The following is a 14,831-nucleotide window of genomic DNA, read 5'->3' as shown; positions in this document are numbered from 1 at the left end:
TTTAGGAACTGCAGTTTTTTGTCTCTTACATGTTAGCATCCCTTTTCATCTCGAAGGTTGGCTCTTGTTTCACTAATGCCTGTAGATGGGTATAACAAGTATACAATACTATAATGGGTATAACTTGAACTAATGTTCTCTATAGTGCTTCATAAAGAAAGTTGTCTCGAATTAAAGTTGAGGAGCAGAATTAGGGGATCTCACAACAGATTTTTATGTCTTTTACCTGATGGTTGATGTTCTTCTTAGCCTGAGTCGCACATACTTGGACTTTGCTGTGTTAGTGGGGTCACCTCTTAACACAAACCAACCCTCAAACCGAGAATGACAAGTCATTAATAGATCAGCAAACCACAGGTGATTGAAAAAAAAAACATAGACCAGTGTGTGGTTGTTCTCTAACCAGCATTTATATATATGCGCTTCTGGAAAAGAAAAAAAAATCACTGAATCACTGGAGGTATTTCCTTGCCTATTACCTTCACGGACATCCCCAACAACCAACCTCGAGGCTACGACTGTCCCTCATTATTGGTGTTACTCATCACCTCATCTCCCTCCCACCCCAGTCCTTAATCCTTCACATCCCCATCACTCTGCCCTCTTACTGTCCATTCTCTGCACCACCCTTGTCTCTCCACCCCTCCTATTATATCTCCATCTCTGGTGTCACTGTCCCTTTCTGTCTTGTCACCCTGCCCCCATGTGTCCACTTCCTCTCATTCGTTCACTCTCTCATTGCGACCGCCATAAATCTGTTCCTGCTGCCTTTTTCCTCATCCATATCCAATCTCATTGTACTTCTATCTTTTTTTTCTCCCCTGCCCGCTGCTCAGACCAGCTCACCTATGGATCACCGTTCACATCGGAAACCCAGGGGATTCCATGGACGCATCGACCTGACTCACATCCCCGCCAAGAGCAGCCAATCGACACTGATGCCGATGCACTGCACTCAGCTGTAGAGCAGTGAGGCCAAGGGGTCAAGGGTGAAAGGTCACAGGCTACTGATCAAGAGTAGAAGCTGAGGTTACAAGGTTTCAGAAAGGGGGAAGGACTGCGAGGCTCCGAGAAGCTATCGGGAAGGAGCGTCTCAGTGACAGACGAGGGCCAGGGGATCGAAGATGATGACTTCACACGGAAAGCTGAGGCGGGAGAAGGGGAGCCTGGCTGAGTATGAATCGCAGATGAAAGGTGAATATGCATGCGCTTGTCTCCGTGTATACGCTTGCGTTTGTACATGTGCGTTTGCCTGCACACATGACTGCACACAAGACAGCACACGGGCAGTCATGCATGAATGTGTGCACTGCGCAGTCATCCACACACACCCACACAAATATACATAACACACACAGTATCTGAACATATGTGTGCGTACTCAAACCTAAGCTCCATGCAGAGTAAAGGGAGGAGAGCAGAAAAGGTTGCCTAGAAAGAAGCAAATCATTTTTGTGTGAGTGAAAACAAAACAACAAAAAAAATGACCAGTGCTGGCGTAAAGAGGTTTTCTCATGACACCAGCATGTTTGTGTGTGCGCATGTGTGCGTCGTGATTTGGAGGCTTCATGCCGTGGCTGCCTGGCTCTGTGTACTGTACTACAAGGGTGTATTTATAGCTAGTATTAGTGATGCTGTCTCCTCACATCCAGTCAGCCCCGGGCTGTGTACTCACACAAAGACAGAGGAAAAAGAGTAAAGAGGGGAAAGAAGGAGCGGGCGGAGTAGAGGGATGAGCAATGAGAGGGTGGGGGTAGAGGGGCAGGGGGTGAGTCGGACGAGGTGAAAGAGCAAAGCGAAGGTAGTTTTTCTGAGAGAATGATGTTTGTATTAGCCTTTTTAGAGCAAATAGCAGCACTGGGTCGCTGTGCTATTGCTTTAGTTGTGTTTGCATACAAGCTAGTGTGTAATACATATAGTTATGATTATAACAATTAGTATATCACTGTCACATTACAGGGGTAGTCAAACAGCTGTATCAGTCACACCATTGGCTGCATTTTATAAACCTGATCATAAGACATGAATTATTATTGATCCTCTATCCGTGTTAGAGGGAAAGAATTCCAGTGAAATGATTCATATACTAATGGTGAATGTGCGTGCATTATTTCCAAATGTGCAGAGACACAGTGTGTCTCCAGCTTGTACTTCAGGAGCCGTTGTGATAGGGGTTTTTACTTTTCCTGTCCTCTGTTATTGGTGTCTGGGGATGCCCGTCTTTGAGTGGTGGTGGTAGACGTACTCTCATTCTTTGCAATTAAAAGTCAAAAAAAATATTTAAAAATGTATAAAATGCCCTTAAACATGAAAAGTTGAAGCTGATTGGCCCTTGTGAGAACACCTTTTAAGACTGTAAACACTGTTTTAATCTGGTTTAAATCTGATGCTCATGTTTGAACTTCGGATGCTCATATTGTCTGCATCTTCATGCCTCCGTGCAGTGAGTTGCTGCTTTGTGACTGGCTGATTGGATATTTAGGTAAGCGAGAGGTTGCACCTGATAAAGTGTCTGAGTGCGTGTAGCAATAATAAGTCAATATAAGTCACAAACTCCTTATTCAGTATTTTTTTCTATTTATAATGTCAGTGAAGACAGATGCCCCTAATAGGATTGTGCAATTATCCACATTTTAATTTTTGTTAATAATCCAAACGTTATTAAAATAACATAAGCACAGGAAAATAAATAAGGATTATGATTTTTATAACTGTGATTCAAAAGCTACTATAGAGTATTGTATAGGTTGTTTTCAGTGTTTTTTTTCTTTAATTTTGTTTATTTAAAGCATTAGAAAGCAACACAGTTTATCCTCCCTGTGTGTGTTTAAAGTTCGTTTCCAAACCTTATTTAGTGATTCAGTTGGACATCAGGTACATACTGTATTTTATGCACTGGCTGAGCAGGTAATTACATTTGCTGTGATTGTTAGAGGTTGTGAGCATGTGTTTACTTCGGTGTCTAATCTATTTTTTGTCTCCCCTGTCTCCATCTCCCTCGCATCTCAGACCTGCGGGCCCAGCTGACAGACCAGATAAAGATTTTAGACTCTCAGGTGGAGGTGAAACAGCAGCAGCTCTCAGACCTGTCTGAGTTTCTCCGCCGTCGGGGTGACATCGAGTCTGAATATGCACGAGCCCTTGACAAACTCACAGAGAGGTTTACTCATAAAACAAAAAAGTAAGGCTGCATCGGTTGTGTTTATACATTTGGGTCTTTTCTGTTCCTCTCATGGGTCTGACGTGCGTGATCGTGCCATAATCTCGGTGCACATCTCTGTTACTGTACAGGAAGGAGCAGTGGGGTCAGTCTGTGTGTCAGGTCTGGTCTGTTCTGCTGACTCAGACCCGTCTGGAGAGCCGGGAACATGCAGCACTGGGTGACACCTGCTGCAACACGCTCACACAAAGGCTGGCACATGGTACAGAGGACACACATCGCCTGCACAAACGGGTGAGAGGATGTTATAGTGTAAGGTCACATGTATGAAAAGCAGCAAAAGGTAGAGGGAGAGAGGTGGCCAGCACGCGAGTCCTTCTACTCCAAAACAAGCCAATCATTTATTTTTTTCAAATGTAAAGATGATTTTACTTCTTTTACTTTACACTAAAATGACTCCTTTAAAACTGAGCAGGCTCCCAGACATGAACTTGCAAGTTTGACAAATACCAAATACAGTGACAGCTTTCATTTAGATCCTAATTTGTCTTGGTAACGCTGGGCCTCATTCACTTAAAAAAACATTACACAGACTCATCTTGTTCAAATTACTGGATGTCAGACATGTTCTCCGTACCTTCTTGTGGTTGAAATATGAGCAGAATCTTAATTAAGCCACTACAGACATGTCAGAGGAGCTAAGAGGTTTTGTCTGGCCCGACATCAAGCAGAGGAACTCTTTTAGTTTTTCTAATATCACTTTCAGCACTGTATTAAATGAATTACTGCTACTGATCAAAGTAATACTATAGAAACAATATAATATATATATATATATATATATATATATATATATATATATATATATATATATATATATATATATATATATTTGTAAAATCCTCTGTTCTGAAAGAACAGCTTTAACAAGTTTTAGCAATCAGTGCTGGCGTTTGTGTTCTCTTGTTTTTAGAAAGTGAAGAGATAATTTTATCAAGACAGAATAACTAAATCATATTTAATAAACCTCCAGGTTTTAATGCTGTCAACCTCTGAAGATCCTAAATTCCCACAGACTCAAATTTAAAGGTTCCATGTTTTTCACCCTTTTCACTCCTAATGGTACCCTAATTCTAGCGTTTAGCTGCTAGTACTATTTCTAGTACTCTTACCTGTACTAGGAGACTTAGTGTAACAGGCCTTTAAAGTGTAAAGGGCATATTGCATTGGTGGGCAACAGGAAGCCATTTTTATATATTTTGTCTTTATTTCAGAGCAAAGAAGTTGGAATCCAGATGCAAGATGAGCTGCTGAAGGTTACCACTGAACTGCAGACGGTGAGCACATTATACTGCCGTCCTGCGTGTAACAAGACAAAATACTACAGTCACTGAGACTAGCATGTTGACATGGGTTTGTGCTATTGATGAAGGCTCTGAAGACGTATAACCAGTACCACACCGACTGCCTGATAGCTGAGGGGAAACTGAAGGAAGCCGAGCGGTTGGAGGAGAGACACACCGGCAAGTCAGCTGAACTGGGCCCCGGACAGCTGGGAGGGCAGAGGCGAAGCTCTGTTAAGAAGATGGAAAGACTGATGGAGAAGGTGAGCCTGTATTTCTGTGAGAGATAAAGAACAACAGCAGTCTTAATATGTTTCTCATAAAGCAAACCACTTCCTGTATTCAAGTGCCAGATACTTGAGTACTGTACATCCGGATATTTATCAATAGATGTGGTTTCAAGTTTTATTCGTGCTAATTCTCTCTCTTACTTTTTATGTTTGTGTATGCACACGCAGAGGCATGGCAGAGTGCAGGAGACCCAGCTGAAGTGTACCAAGGCTCGTAATGACTACCTGCTGAATCTAGCAGGAGCAAATGCTGCCATGAACAAGTACTACCTGCAGGATGTCAGCACCCTCATCGACGTAAGAAACATGCACTTTGTGTCGAGTGATTGTATGTTCATGCATTTATGACACACCTCAGCCTTGTTGCTGTTTTTCTGCAGAATAATAAATGAAAGTTGTCACAGGGAGAAGAAAAACAACAGTTTGAATCCACATTCATCCACATTTTCTCACGCTTTTCTTACACCCTTTGTTTCTTCTCCCTCTCTCCTCCCAGTGCTGTGACCTTGGTTTCCATCTGTCTGTGGAGAGAGTGATGAAATGCTACCTGGCCAGCAGGTGGCGCATCCAAAAGACTGAGGAGACGGGGCTTAAGCAGTTGGAGACTGCGGTGACATCGCTGGACCAGAGTGGAGACAGAGATGCATTGCTGCAGCAACATGACGCCGCCTTCTGCCTTCCGTTCAGATTCAACTACCACCCACATGAAGGAGACCAGGTGAAGCTACCGTACCTCTGGTAGAGCTGTATGACCCAGCTCAAAGTGTTCAATAAAATGTGTGAAAGTCTAAGTATAAATGCAAGAACAGCCACATCCATTTAAGATAAGGTAAGGTTCATTTATTATAGGTGACCTGTGTGTTAATAACAGACCTATACACAGGGTTCTACCATTTCCTTTATTTCATTCGCCTCTCTCTCTTTCTACTCTCTCTGAGCAGTCCCATGAAATAAAGGCTAAAATGCTCCCCTAACATCTTAAAAACAATCTGTTGGTTGCAGCCAATATTTCTTTTCTGGCTGTGACTAAATGAAACATTTACAAGTTTTCATTTCCTAGTGCCGTGTGATTTCACTGGTCAAAATATACCTGAAAGTTTGCTGAGATCAGCACCACTTTTCTTTTACTATACCTTATTTGACATTAGTTTTATATCTCTTGTGCATTTCAGGTGTGCGAGGTCAGTGCGGAGAGCCAGGTGAGGTACGAGTTGGAGACCAGGTTCCAGCAACTTCAGTCTCGACTTGCTGCCGTTACCTTGGAAACAGAGGAGGTCAGCTAATTGTTTTCTGCCTGTTTCCTTAATGGTCTGTCTGCCCTAGTCTGTCTGACACTGCGTTAGCCAGGGTGGAGCTTTGCAACATGAGCCTTAAACCTTGAACTCGGAGCAGCTAAACCGACAAATCGCCTTTTTTTGCCTTTCTCAGATCAGTAAAACGCTTAAAGCCACACTCGCAGCCCTTCTGGACACTATGTGCGACAGTGACTGTAACCCCTCCCCCGATGTGCCCAGCAACCTATCACACGAGCCGCCCGGTGGAGGCACCCTTCCGAAACTTACCCTTGCCAAGCGTCGAGCCAATCAACAGGAGACAGAGACCTACTACTTCACAGTGAGTTAATGAATTGACATGATTAACATGAGTTTCCTGATAGCAGTTTAAATGAGCAGTGGCTTTTTTCCAAACACAGATAAAAATGATCAACTGTTTTTGATTTATTCACTATTTCTTTCTTTTTTTCGTCTTAGAAAGTGAAAGAGTTCCTTACCAGCAGCTCTCTGGCCTCCAAACTTCAAGCCAAACATGATATCCTACAAGATGCCATACAGAAAGGTACAAGGAGGATGGATTTAATGCAGTTTGTTCCAGTGTTGCCTTTGATTATGTCTGCAAAATATCCACATACGTTAACCAAAATCCAACATGGCCGCAAACTGCCTCTTGGCTTAATGAGCATCTTGCAGGTTTTGTCACCCATATGAAAAAACTTGTCAAAAATAAAACAGAAAGAAAGCATGACTGTACATGCTCCACAGTAACATTTAGAGCAGCTACAACAGGCCAAGTATAATAAGACTGTATCAGTGGTAGTCTCAGATTCTGATAGTGGTACTGAAGCAATACTGTGCATTGCACTGAACTCTGTCATACACACACATATGCATATGTTACGAGAGATGTAATCACGCTCTCCAAAGTTATAGACTGTATACAAAAGATGGACATAGCCATGATGTCACCTGGTCATTTAGAGTTCTGTCAACCAATATGTTTTTATTTGTTTGTTTTATTTTGTTCTCAAGCCAAAAGTGACCATATTTAGATCAAAGGCTGGAGTTTTGTCAGCTAATGCTAGCAAGAATTGCTGGTTTATTGCATTCATACTGCAGGTGCAACATGCAGACAGGGATTCCTTCTCTTGACTGAGAAGTGACAGACCAATAAGGTACAAATATTTCAGTGAGCAAAACTTGAGGGGAAAAATAAGTAGTCTTGGCGAGGATGGACCACACATGCTTCAAAATGCACCAGTAGCACAGACACAGTCAAGGTTTAGTTCAGTGATTGAAATCAACAGAGGGGAAGTCTAACAGGCAGCTATCGGCTATCCGGTCGTTAAGTGATGACGTGACGAATCCTATTTCCGGGCCTAAAGTAGTCTGCGTTTAATATGGCTTTTGTGTTGTTAACATGTTTAATGTTTTGTATTTTCTTCTATTTAATCTCAAAAAGCTCCTAAAACAGTCAGTGATTACTGTTGACCTCCCTCGGCTTTTATTACCGCTAATCATTTATTTAAGCTCAGTTTTTAAAACCTTAGGATGTAACTACAGCCCAGCCCATGCAGCAGTATATGAATGACTAACCTCGTATTGTGGATGGATTATCTCAGTTGTTCTCCTGGCTGAAGTTTGGTCCTTTTACAGCATCCTGCCATGCGATTACATTTGTTCCTGACCACCGAGAACACTCACGTTAACTTTCATCGAGTGGAAAAAAAGTTAGCTTGTTTATATTATGCTAACATAGCTGTGTTGCTAGTGGTCACGTAGCACATCATTATATACCAGCTAGCTAAACTTCAGTAACCCTACAAACGTCACTGCTGTTTAGTTTTCTGTCTTCATTTATGTGGGAAGTGATAACAGAGCTGTACGTTTTAATTTGTTTTCAAAACCCCGAAGTCAGGACATGCTATATTGTATTTAGATAGAAGCTAGCGAGCTAACTTCCTGCTAACTTCTAACGCCGTTAAATGTCATAAATTCCGTTTTCATGGATGCCTGGATGCTAAACTCAGTTGATACACCTGGTAGAGCAGAACTCTGATCATTTTATTAAAGATGAAAGACTCTCAGTAATGCCATAGTGATCGTTTGATATATGGACCTGCAGCGGAGTTTAGGCCCAGACACGGTTAATGACGTCAGTCTGAACGACCGGATAGCTGTTAACTGTCGGTCAAAGGCAACACCTTGGAGTTTTGTTTTTATCTTTCCTGTCTGAATTTGGACATTTTAATATAGTAATCACTGGTAGTCCTTTTTGGAGCCACACTCAAGTTTATTAGACTTTCCACAGTTCCATATGCACTTGACTGAAAAATCAGTAGCACTCCCCGTTAACATTGCTGTGCGTTCTTCGCTAACTCTGACTCACTCTTTCACATATTTTCTGTTTCTGTCTTCCAGCTGAGGCCGTTGACAGCGACCCTTCCAGGTAAACAGACTTTATATGCAGCTGAGAATAAATCAGTGTGACTGAAATGGAGAGAGTACAGAGGACATGGAGAGAGGACAGTGATGGGCTAAATTTAAACCAAAATTGCTTTTTCCATGATGTATACAAATCTATTTCTAGAGGGGCGGACACCTGACTTTGCAGTTATCAACAATACTACATCTTGACTGTCACTATGGGATCATGCATTTTATCTATTATATTTCCCAGAATGCAATGTGCTCGGTCAGTGCGCGTTCGGAAGTCCAGACCTGTTTCCCAATTCTGCCACACACTCTTCAATACAGACATACTGTCCTACATAGAGGTAACACTCACATTCATTCACACAGAAAACCAAATCCGCTTTTCATTTGTTTTTACTTGTCTTGTATTGTTTGCTGCGCTGCTGTTCAAACCTTCCAAATGAAAACCTGGCACATTGATGCAGAAGAATTGGGGATTGTTGAGGGTTCTTGCAGCACATGCGCACAATGACAGCCCCCCACCCCCCTTGCCCCCTCCAGTGTAGTTACTGCTGCCTTCGTGTGTATGGTCATGCTTATGGCTTACTGCTGGCTTTCTCTCCTTTCAATCCATTCCCCCTTTTATCTCTCTCTCTCTTGTGAAAGGATTAAAATGCACTGGCCTCTTTGCTGCCTCCTCTCGACTCCTCTATTCAGTGTGTGTGTACATGAGCGTATGTGTGCGTGCGCGTATGCTTATGTGTGCCTCTTCCCACTGCCTCTAAATCTTTATTCCCCTTATTGTCCCCTCTCCCTTCTCTTCTAATCTGCTTTTTCTGTGTCCCCGCTCTGCTGTGTTTGGCTTGGTGCAGAAGAAGAAGGCGAATGTCTCGGACACAGGTACTCAGCACCGTCTGTGTGACTGCTTATGCAGTGCATGCAGACTTGGGACTGTTTACCACAAAAAAGCAGTCACCATGTCTAAGTCGTGTCCAGTGCAGCTTTTTTCAGGGAAGTTTTAGCAGCAGGTGTAAAGCTCTCTTTATGAAATTTGTATGCAGTATTCCCCCTTCAGTCTGGGTCTCTCATGTTCATTAGCCAACTTGTAAATCACTTTGCTCAACCTTTTACGATAGAATGTGCTATAGAAATAAAATTGACATTGGCAGCCTGGCCTCAGCAACACGTGTTGCATTTAAATGTTTAATCTACTGAGGCCCTGAAAAACTGGTGAAATACTCTTAATCTTACCATTTGCATGTTTACATACAGTACAACAGCTGAAAGTCATAGAAGTTGCTGGGTTTTTATTTATTTACGTTACACCTATAGTTGTACTATATAATACAGATTTTTTTTTCTGTGTACATCTCATCTCTTCATTCTCTTCATCATGCCTTCCACACACATTTGAGTAGAGTTTTTCACCGACTAAAATGCCCAGTAGACAAAAAAGAGCAGACAAGAAAAACTGGTGCAGCTGCAAATGCACAGTCACGTTAAGCTCCAATTTAACAACCAAAGAGTCAAAAATATTTCCCATTTTCTCTCATTTGATGATGATGATAGCTCAGTCATTTCAATGCACACAAAAGTTCAGGCATGAACTTCTGTGCACAATCATGAGACTGGCAGGTTGAGTTTATTATGAACCTCATAATAATGATATTCATTCTATGCATCAGTGAGGAAATTGCCTAAAAATCACCTTGACTGGTGAGCTATCAAATTGACAACCATTATCAGTGTCACCGCCCTAATTTATTGTAGCACTTTTATCGTTGAAAATATCAGCTGTAGGTTAGCCTAGCATAGCGCATAAACTGGATGCAGAGAAGAAGAGTTAGCTTGTTTTGTTGAAAAAGTTGTTTTTTCTAAAATATTTTTATATATTTCTTTTTTTGTGTGCCTTAAACTAACATAGGACACTGTCAGTCTGCATGCTAGCTCTTGTTTCCACTGTGCTAGGCTACTAGCTTTAGCCAAAGTCACAAGTAAGTCTTGTGACTGGTAATGCCCCTGTGCAGTTATATGGGCAGTTATTTTTGATGCCCCTATTTGAATGAATGATAAAAGAGCCATAACCTTTTAATTATCGCTTGGTCTTAAAAACATCATGTGTAGAATCGACAGTCGAATCTGTTTAGAAAATCCTTTAAAGGTTAGCTAAACTTTTCCTGTGCATGTGCAAAGTTTCACTAAGGCTGCATATCCCATCTGAATCTTGCAGTAATACAAAAAGGATCATCATTACATTACAGAAGTGTCCCATAGATTTCTATTCAGGACTCTTTAAGTCCTGAATAGACTTGCTGTCGACTTGCTTTTATAAAGTCTTTGTTTTAGCTTCACATAATGGACACGGTGGCATGTCAGTCCTAGACTCACCACAAAACCAATAAACACGCTCCCCCAAATGCATTTTGTTCATATTTTCACCTGATGCCAGTACGAACAGTTTCACTACTCATCCACAAGATTTAGTTTTTATTGTTATGTAACTCAGTGACTTCAGTTGAATTTACAGGGATAATAGTTTTTAGTTACTTGTAGCCAAGCGCCCTTAAAAGAACCTCAATTGATGAAACTTGTACTTTTCAGTCATCTTTAGTTTCTTGCATTGCATCTTTCTGCCTTGCATATTTCCCTTCCCTGTTATTGGTCTTCCTTTCTTTCATCCTTTTTTTCCTCCCCCTCTCTTTGCATCTCCCTCTGCACTCTGTTTCTGTCTTCAGCACCGCATTCTTGTCTCATCTCTCTTCTTCTAACCGTCTTTTTTCTGCAGAGCTCTGGACAGCAGATTCCTGTGGTGGTTGAAAGCTGCATTCGCTTCATAAACCTTCATGGTGAGTCAGTTTTTGTCATATCAGTAAGTCATGCTTTTAGAGCTTTGGACAGTGAAAATGAGTAGGTGGAAGGACCTGTTTTGTATTTTTTTGTGCACTTCTGCATATCAGGCATCTATGAACGCGTCATATGGTGTGAATATGTGTTTGTGTGTATCGCAGGCCTCCACCATGAAGGAATTTTCAGAGTTCCAGGCTCACAGAGGGAGGTGAACCTCCTCAGAGATGCATTTGAAAGAGGTAAGTGCTTTCCTCGTTTTTTCTTTCGTTTTTTTTTTTGTTTGTTTGTTTTTTGTACATGTGCTGAGATAGCAGAACTTTTTCCTCAGATGGAGAAAACTAAATCAAAGAAGAGAAGTTGTTTATTTACATTGCAATAAATATGTCAGTTAAAGTTTACACAATTAAAACTGCAGAACACTATAGTTGTTCCATTAGCACAAACTAGTGGTTTACATAAACTGCGTTTGCAATGAAGCCAGAGCCAGTGAATGTAAGTCTAGCATAACTGAGGGTTGACCTCAATCGAAGTAAATTTTACTCGAATGACTGAGCTGGATCATTCATGGCCATTTATTTACACAGGAATACTACATTTGTCTTTATCAAGCTTGCAATGTTTCCCAGCCATCTATCTTCTTCCACTTATCCAATTCAGGGTCATTGTTGGGGTGGCTCGTGGATTCAAACCCAGGAAACTTCCTGTCATGGTCCTGGGATTTTTGAGCTTGGAATTTTGAACATTTTTAGTTTTGTACAATCAGTTGGGTTTTTTATTACTCACAAAATGAGTTTGATGTCTTTAGATTCTCTTTAGTTCCAGTTTCCATTTGTACTAGAGATTTATTGTTCCTCAACGTTTGATTTCCTTTTATTCACCAATCTCTGTGGTTTCATAGTTTCAGGTGTTTATTGTTTAGATTTTTGTATTCTTTTCTTTGTTCCCATTAGGTAGTTGTTTTCCTTTTCTCATAACCTTAAGTAGTTTCTGCTGTGTAATTAAAAACATCTACCAGCTAGCTAAACTTACCTAGTTTGCCAGTGAGTCCTGTATTTGGGTCGTGTTTCTTTCAGAACCATGACACTTTTTTGTTGTTGCTGTGAGGCAGTGATGCTAACTACCACACCAACATACCATCCTAAAATGGTTTAATGTGATTAATTATAGTTTTTCAACCATCCATCCATCTACCAATCACCATAGGGCTAGATGCATGCTACATTCTGGGCCGTGTCAGTAATCAGTTTTCAGTTATTTTTTTGGCATCAATGTTCCACCAAATCATTATGCCATATGTGGCTGTTTTAGACAGGATGCACTGCCTGAAACCTTATCCACACACACACACACACACACACACACACACACACACACACACACACACAAAACATTGTCCAAATACCCCAGCAAGTTTGTCTGCGGCCCGCTTGCCCATCTGCTCTGGATGCTCAGATGTCAAATTGCATGTGCCTCAGGATATCTCTGAACCCTACTTTAGGTCTGACATGCTTTTTGTTTTTTTGATGAAAAAGATAATGTAAAAATTATTAACTTCCCGCTAACCATTGGCCACAATGAGTTTTAAGAAACACCCCACAACAGCACACATAAAATAGGTCTGGGAGAAATGACAAATATAATACGTCTATAAACAAATATCTGCATATGACCACACAGATATCTGTAGGTAGAGGACATGCCTTTTGGTTCTAAAAGCTTTCTGGTTTCTGGTCCGCTTCTAGTTCGGTTGGTACTGACAGCCAGTGGCTTTGTCTGCGAGCTTGTAAAAAGGTCATGTGAAGTGCAGAAGACTAAACGGTTTTCCCAAATCAACCTCAAACTACCGGCTGTTATCTGACAGTTTTAGCTTCTTAATAGGTCTTTGTATTCATAAACAAGAACTAGTACACAACGTTTTGGCTCACATGTTCTTTAGTTACAGCCCTGAAAAGCAGACCATGTTCCAAGAGGCTGACACCAACGTTACAGTGTCCTCCTCATGATTCTGCAAGGGCTTGGATCTGCTTGGAGAGCACCAAACATAGCACTTTCTTCACTTTTCTTTTCTTCTGTGTTGCAGTTTTTAATAACAAAGCAGTTCATCATTTTCTCCTCATGTGGATGTCGCTTTTTTGAGAGAGAGAGAGAGAGAGCGAGAGAGAGAGAGAGAGAGATTTTTAATGTGTGTGAGTGAAACAAATCCTTTCAGTTTACTCAAGTGGAACTAAACGAGTATAATAGGATCACCCACTTGTCCATGTTGTCAGCAGCTCTTCATGATTGAGTCAGCAAGCGAGTATTAACCTGTAACCTGGTCTAAGTTAGATTGCAAATACATCTAACCTTTACAGTTTTGCAAATTCTAACTGGCATTAATCCTTTTTGCCAGTGACTTTCATCATCTATTCGCTAACTTTGTCTTTTCAGCGCTGAGCTGGTAGCATGCAGTTTACACTGTGAGATCTGAGACAACAACATAGAGCTAAAAGGCTTCATAGACTGAAGGAAAAAGCTCATGCCTGTGTCCTCTGCTACTCCGATTCAGTCATCTCACGTGTGTTTAACCTCTGTGTAGGAGAGGATCCTCTGTCAGATAGTGAGTGTGACCTGGACTCTGTGGCCGGTGTGCTGAAGCTGTACTTCAGAGGCCTCGAGCCTCCTCTCTTCCCCTACGACAGCTACACTCAGCTGCTGGAGTGTGTCCGTAAGACCCCTTATGTAACTTCTCTATGTGTGTGTGTGTGTCTGTTTTCAGATTGTGTACTGGTTTCACTTGGGCTTTTTGATGTCTGCTTTCAGTTACTCGAGTATTTCTGGAACATTGTAGTTCCTAGATGCTTTCTCAACCTTGGTTAAGCTGACTCAGCCCGTCACGTACTGTGCAGTGAACCGTTTTTTGCCTGTGATCCTGTTTATCTTGATATAACTTCACTGATGCTCAAACACAAAGCAGCAAAAACAATGCAGCGTTGATGCAAGAAGATGCAACTTATACAGTTGGTTCTTGCAGCGCATAGTTTACTGTGTGTTTATCCCTTCCACTATCTCCCTGTTATTTCTGTAGGTGTCTTCCCAATTCTGTTTTTTTTTTTTTTTCCAGGACAGATGGTCTGAGTCACAATTTGCACAGCTAACCAGTGCTGCAAACCTGCCTGGGGGTTGTTTACTCCCCTTAAATTTGTAGATTTTCCATTAGTGGCATAGCATAATCAATCCATCCTCCTCGCCTCTTTCTTTAAGGAAGGGTTTTGGGTGAATTTTGGTCAATGCAGGCTTGGAAAAACTTAAATGCAACAACTAAAAGTTTTAGTTCAACAGGTCATTTTGTTTTCTTCCTGTCATCAGAAATTGAGGAGGAGGTGGAGAAAGACGTCCAGATTAAAACGATTGTCTCGACCTTCCCGAGGCCTCTCCTCATCGTGATGCGTTACCTTTTTGCTTTCCTCAACCAGTAAGTTGCACCAAAACCCAGTGTGGGATATTTTCACATATCAGATATGTG

The 14,831-nt window shown here is 41.5% G+C and overlaps 1 protein-coding gene across 2 annotated transcripts in view; it reads left to right on the top strand.

The window, feature by feature from the left end:
- Nucleotides 1-14,831, top strand: part of arhgap4b (Rho GTPase activating protein 4b) — a 32,216-nt gene that overhangs the window by 7,151 nt on the left and 10,234 nt on the right. The window contains exons 2-17 of one of the 2 annotated variants that reach the window (XM_006785257.3): nucleotides 837-1,194; nucleotides 3,010-3,181; nucleotides 3,292-3,454; nucleotides 4,435-4,497; nucleotides 4,593-4,766; nucleotides 4,962-5,090; nucleotides 5,290-5,511; nucleotides 5,966-6,067; nucleotides 6,222-6,407; nucleotides 6,545-6,629; nucleotides 8,489-8,516; nucleotides 9,355-9,382; nucleotides 11,268-11,328; nucleotides 11,491-11,568; nucleotides 13,905-14,033; nucleotides 14,675-14,780. In XM_006785257.3, the coding sequence (XP_006785320.2) occupies nucleotides 1,125-1,194; nucleotides 3,010-3,181; nucleotides 3,292-3,454; nucleotides 4,435-4,497; nucleotides 4,593-4,766; nucleotides 4,962-5,090; nucleotides 5,290-5,511; nucleotides 5,966-6,067; nucleotides 6,222-6,407; nucleotides 6,545-6,629; nucleotides 8,489-8,516; nucleotides 9,355-9,382; nucleotides 11,268-11,328; nucleotides 11,491-11,568; nucleotides 13,905-14,033; nucleotides 14,675-14,780 (1,796 nt within the window). In that variant the 5' untranslated portion in view covers nucleotides 837-1,124. Of the gene's footprint in view, nucleotides 1-836; nucleotides 1,195-3,009; nucleotides 3,182-3,291; nucleotides 3,455-4,434; nucleotides 4,498-4,592; nucleotides 4,767-4,961; nucleotides 5,091-5,289; nucleotides 5,512-5,965; nucleotides 6,068-6,221; nucleotides 6,408-6,544; nucleotides 6,630-8,488; nucleotides 8,517-8,747; nucleotides 8,845-9,354; nucleotides 9,383-11,267; nucleotides 11,329-11,490; nucleotides 11,569-13,904; nucleotides 14,034-14,674; nucleotides 14,781-14,831 lie in introns of both variants that reach the window. The other variant, XM_006785256.3, reaches the window with a different exon arrangement.

Source organism: Neolamprologus brichardi, chromosome 20, assembly GCF_056152115.1.
Source record: "Neolamprologus brichardi isolate AB-2024 chromosome 20, ASM5615211v1, whole genome shotgun sequence".
Taxonomy (NCBI): Eukaryota; Metazoa; Chordata; class Actinopteri; order Cichliformes; family Cichlidae; genus Neolamprologus; species Neolamprologus brichardi.
Note: the sequence above shows the minus strand (reverse complement) of the source record. Positions and strands in the feature narration are given on the sequence as shown.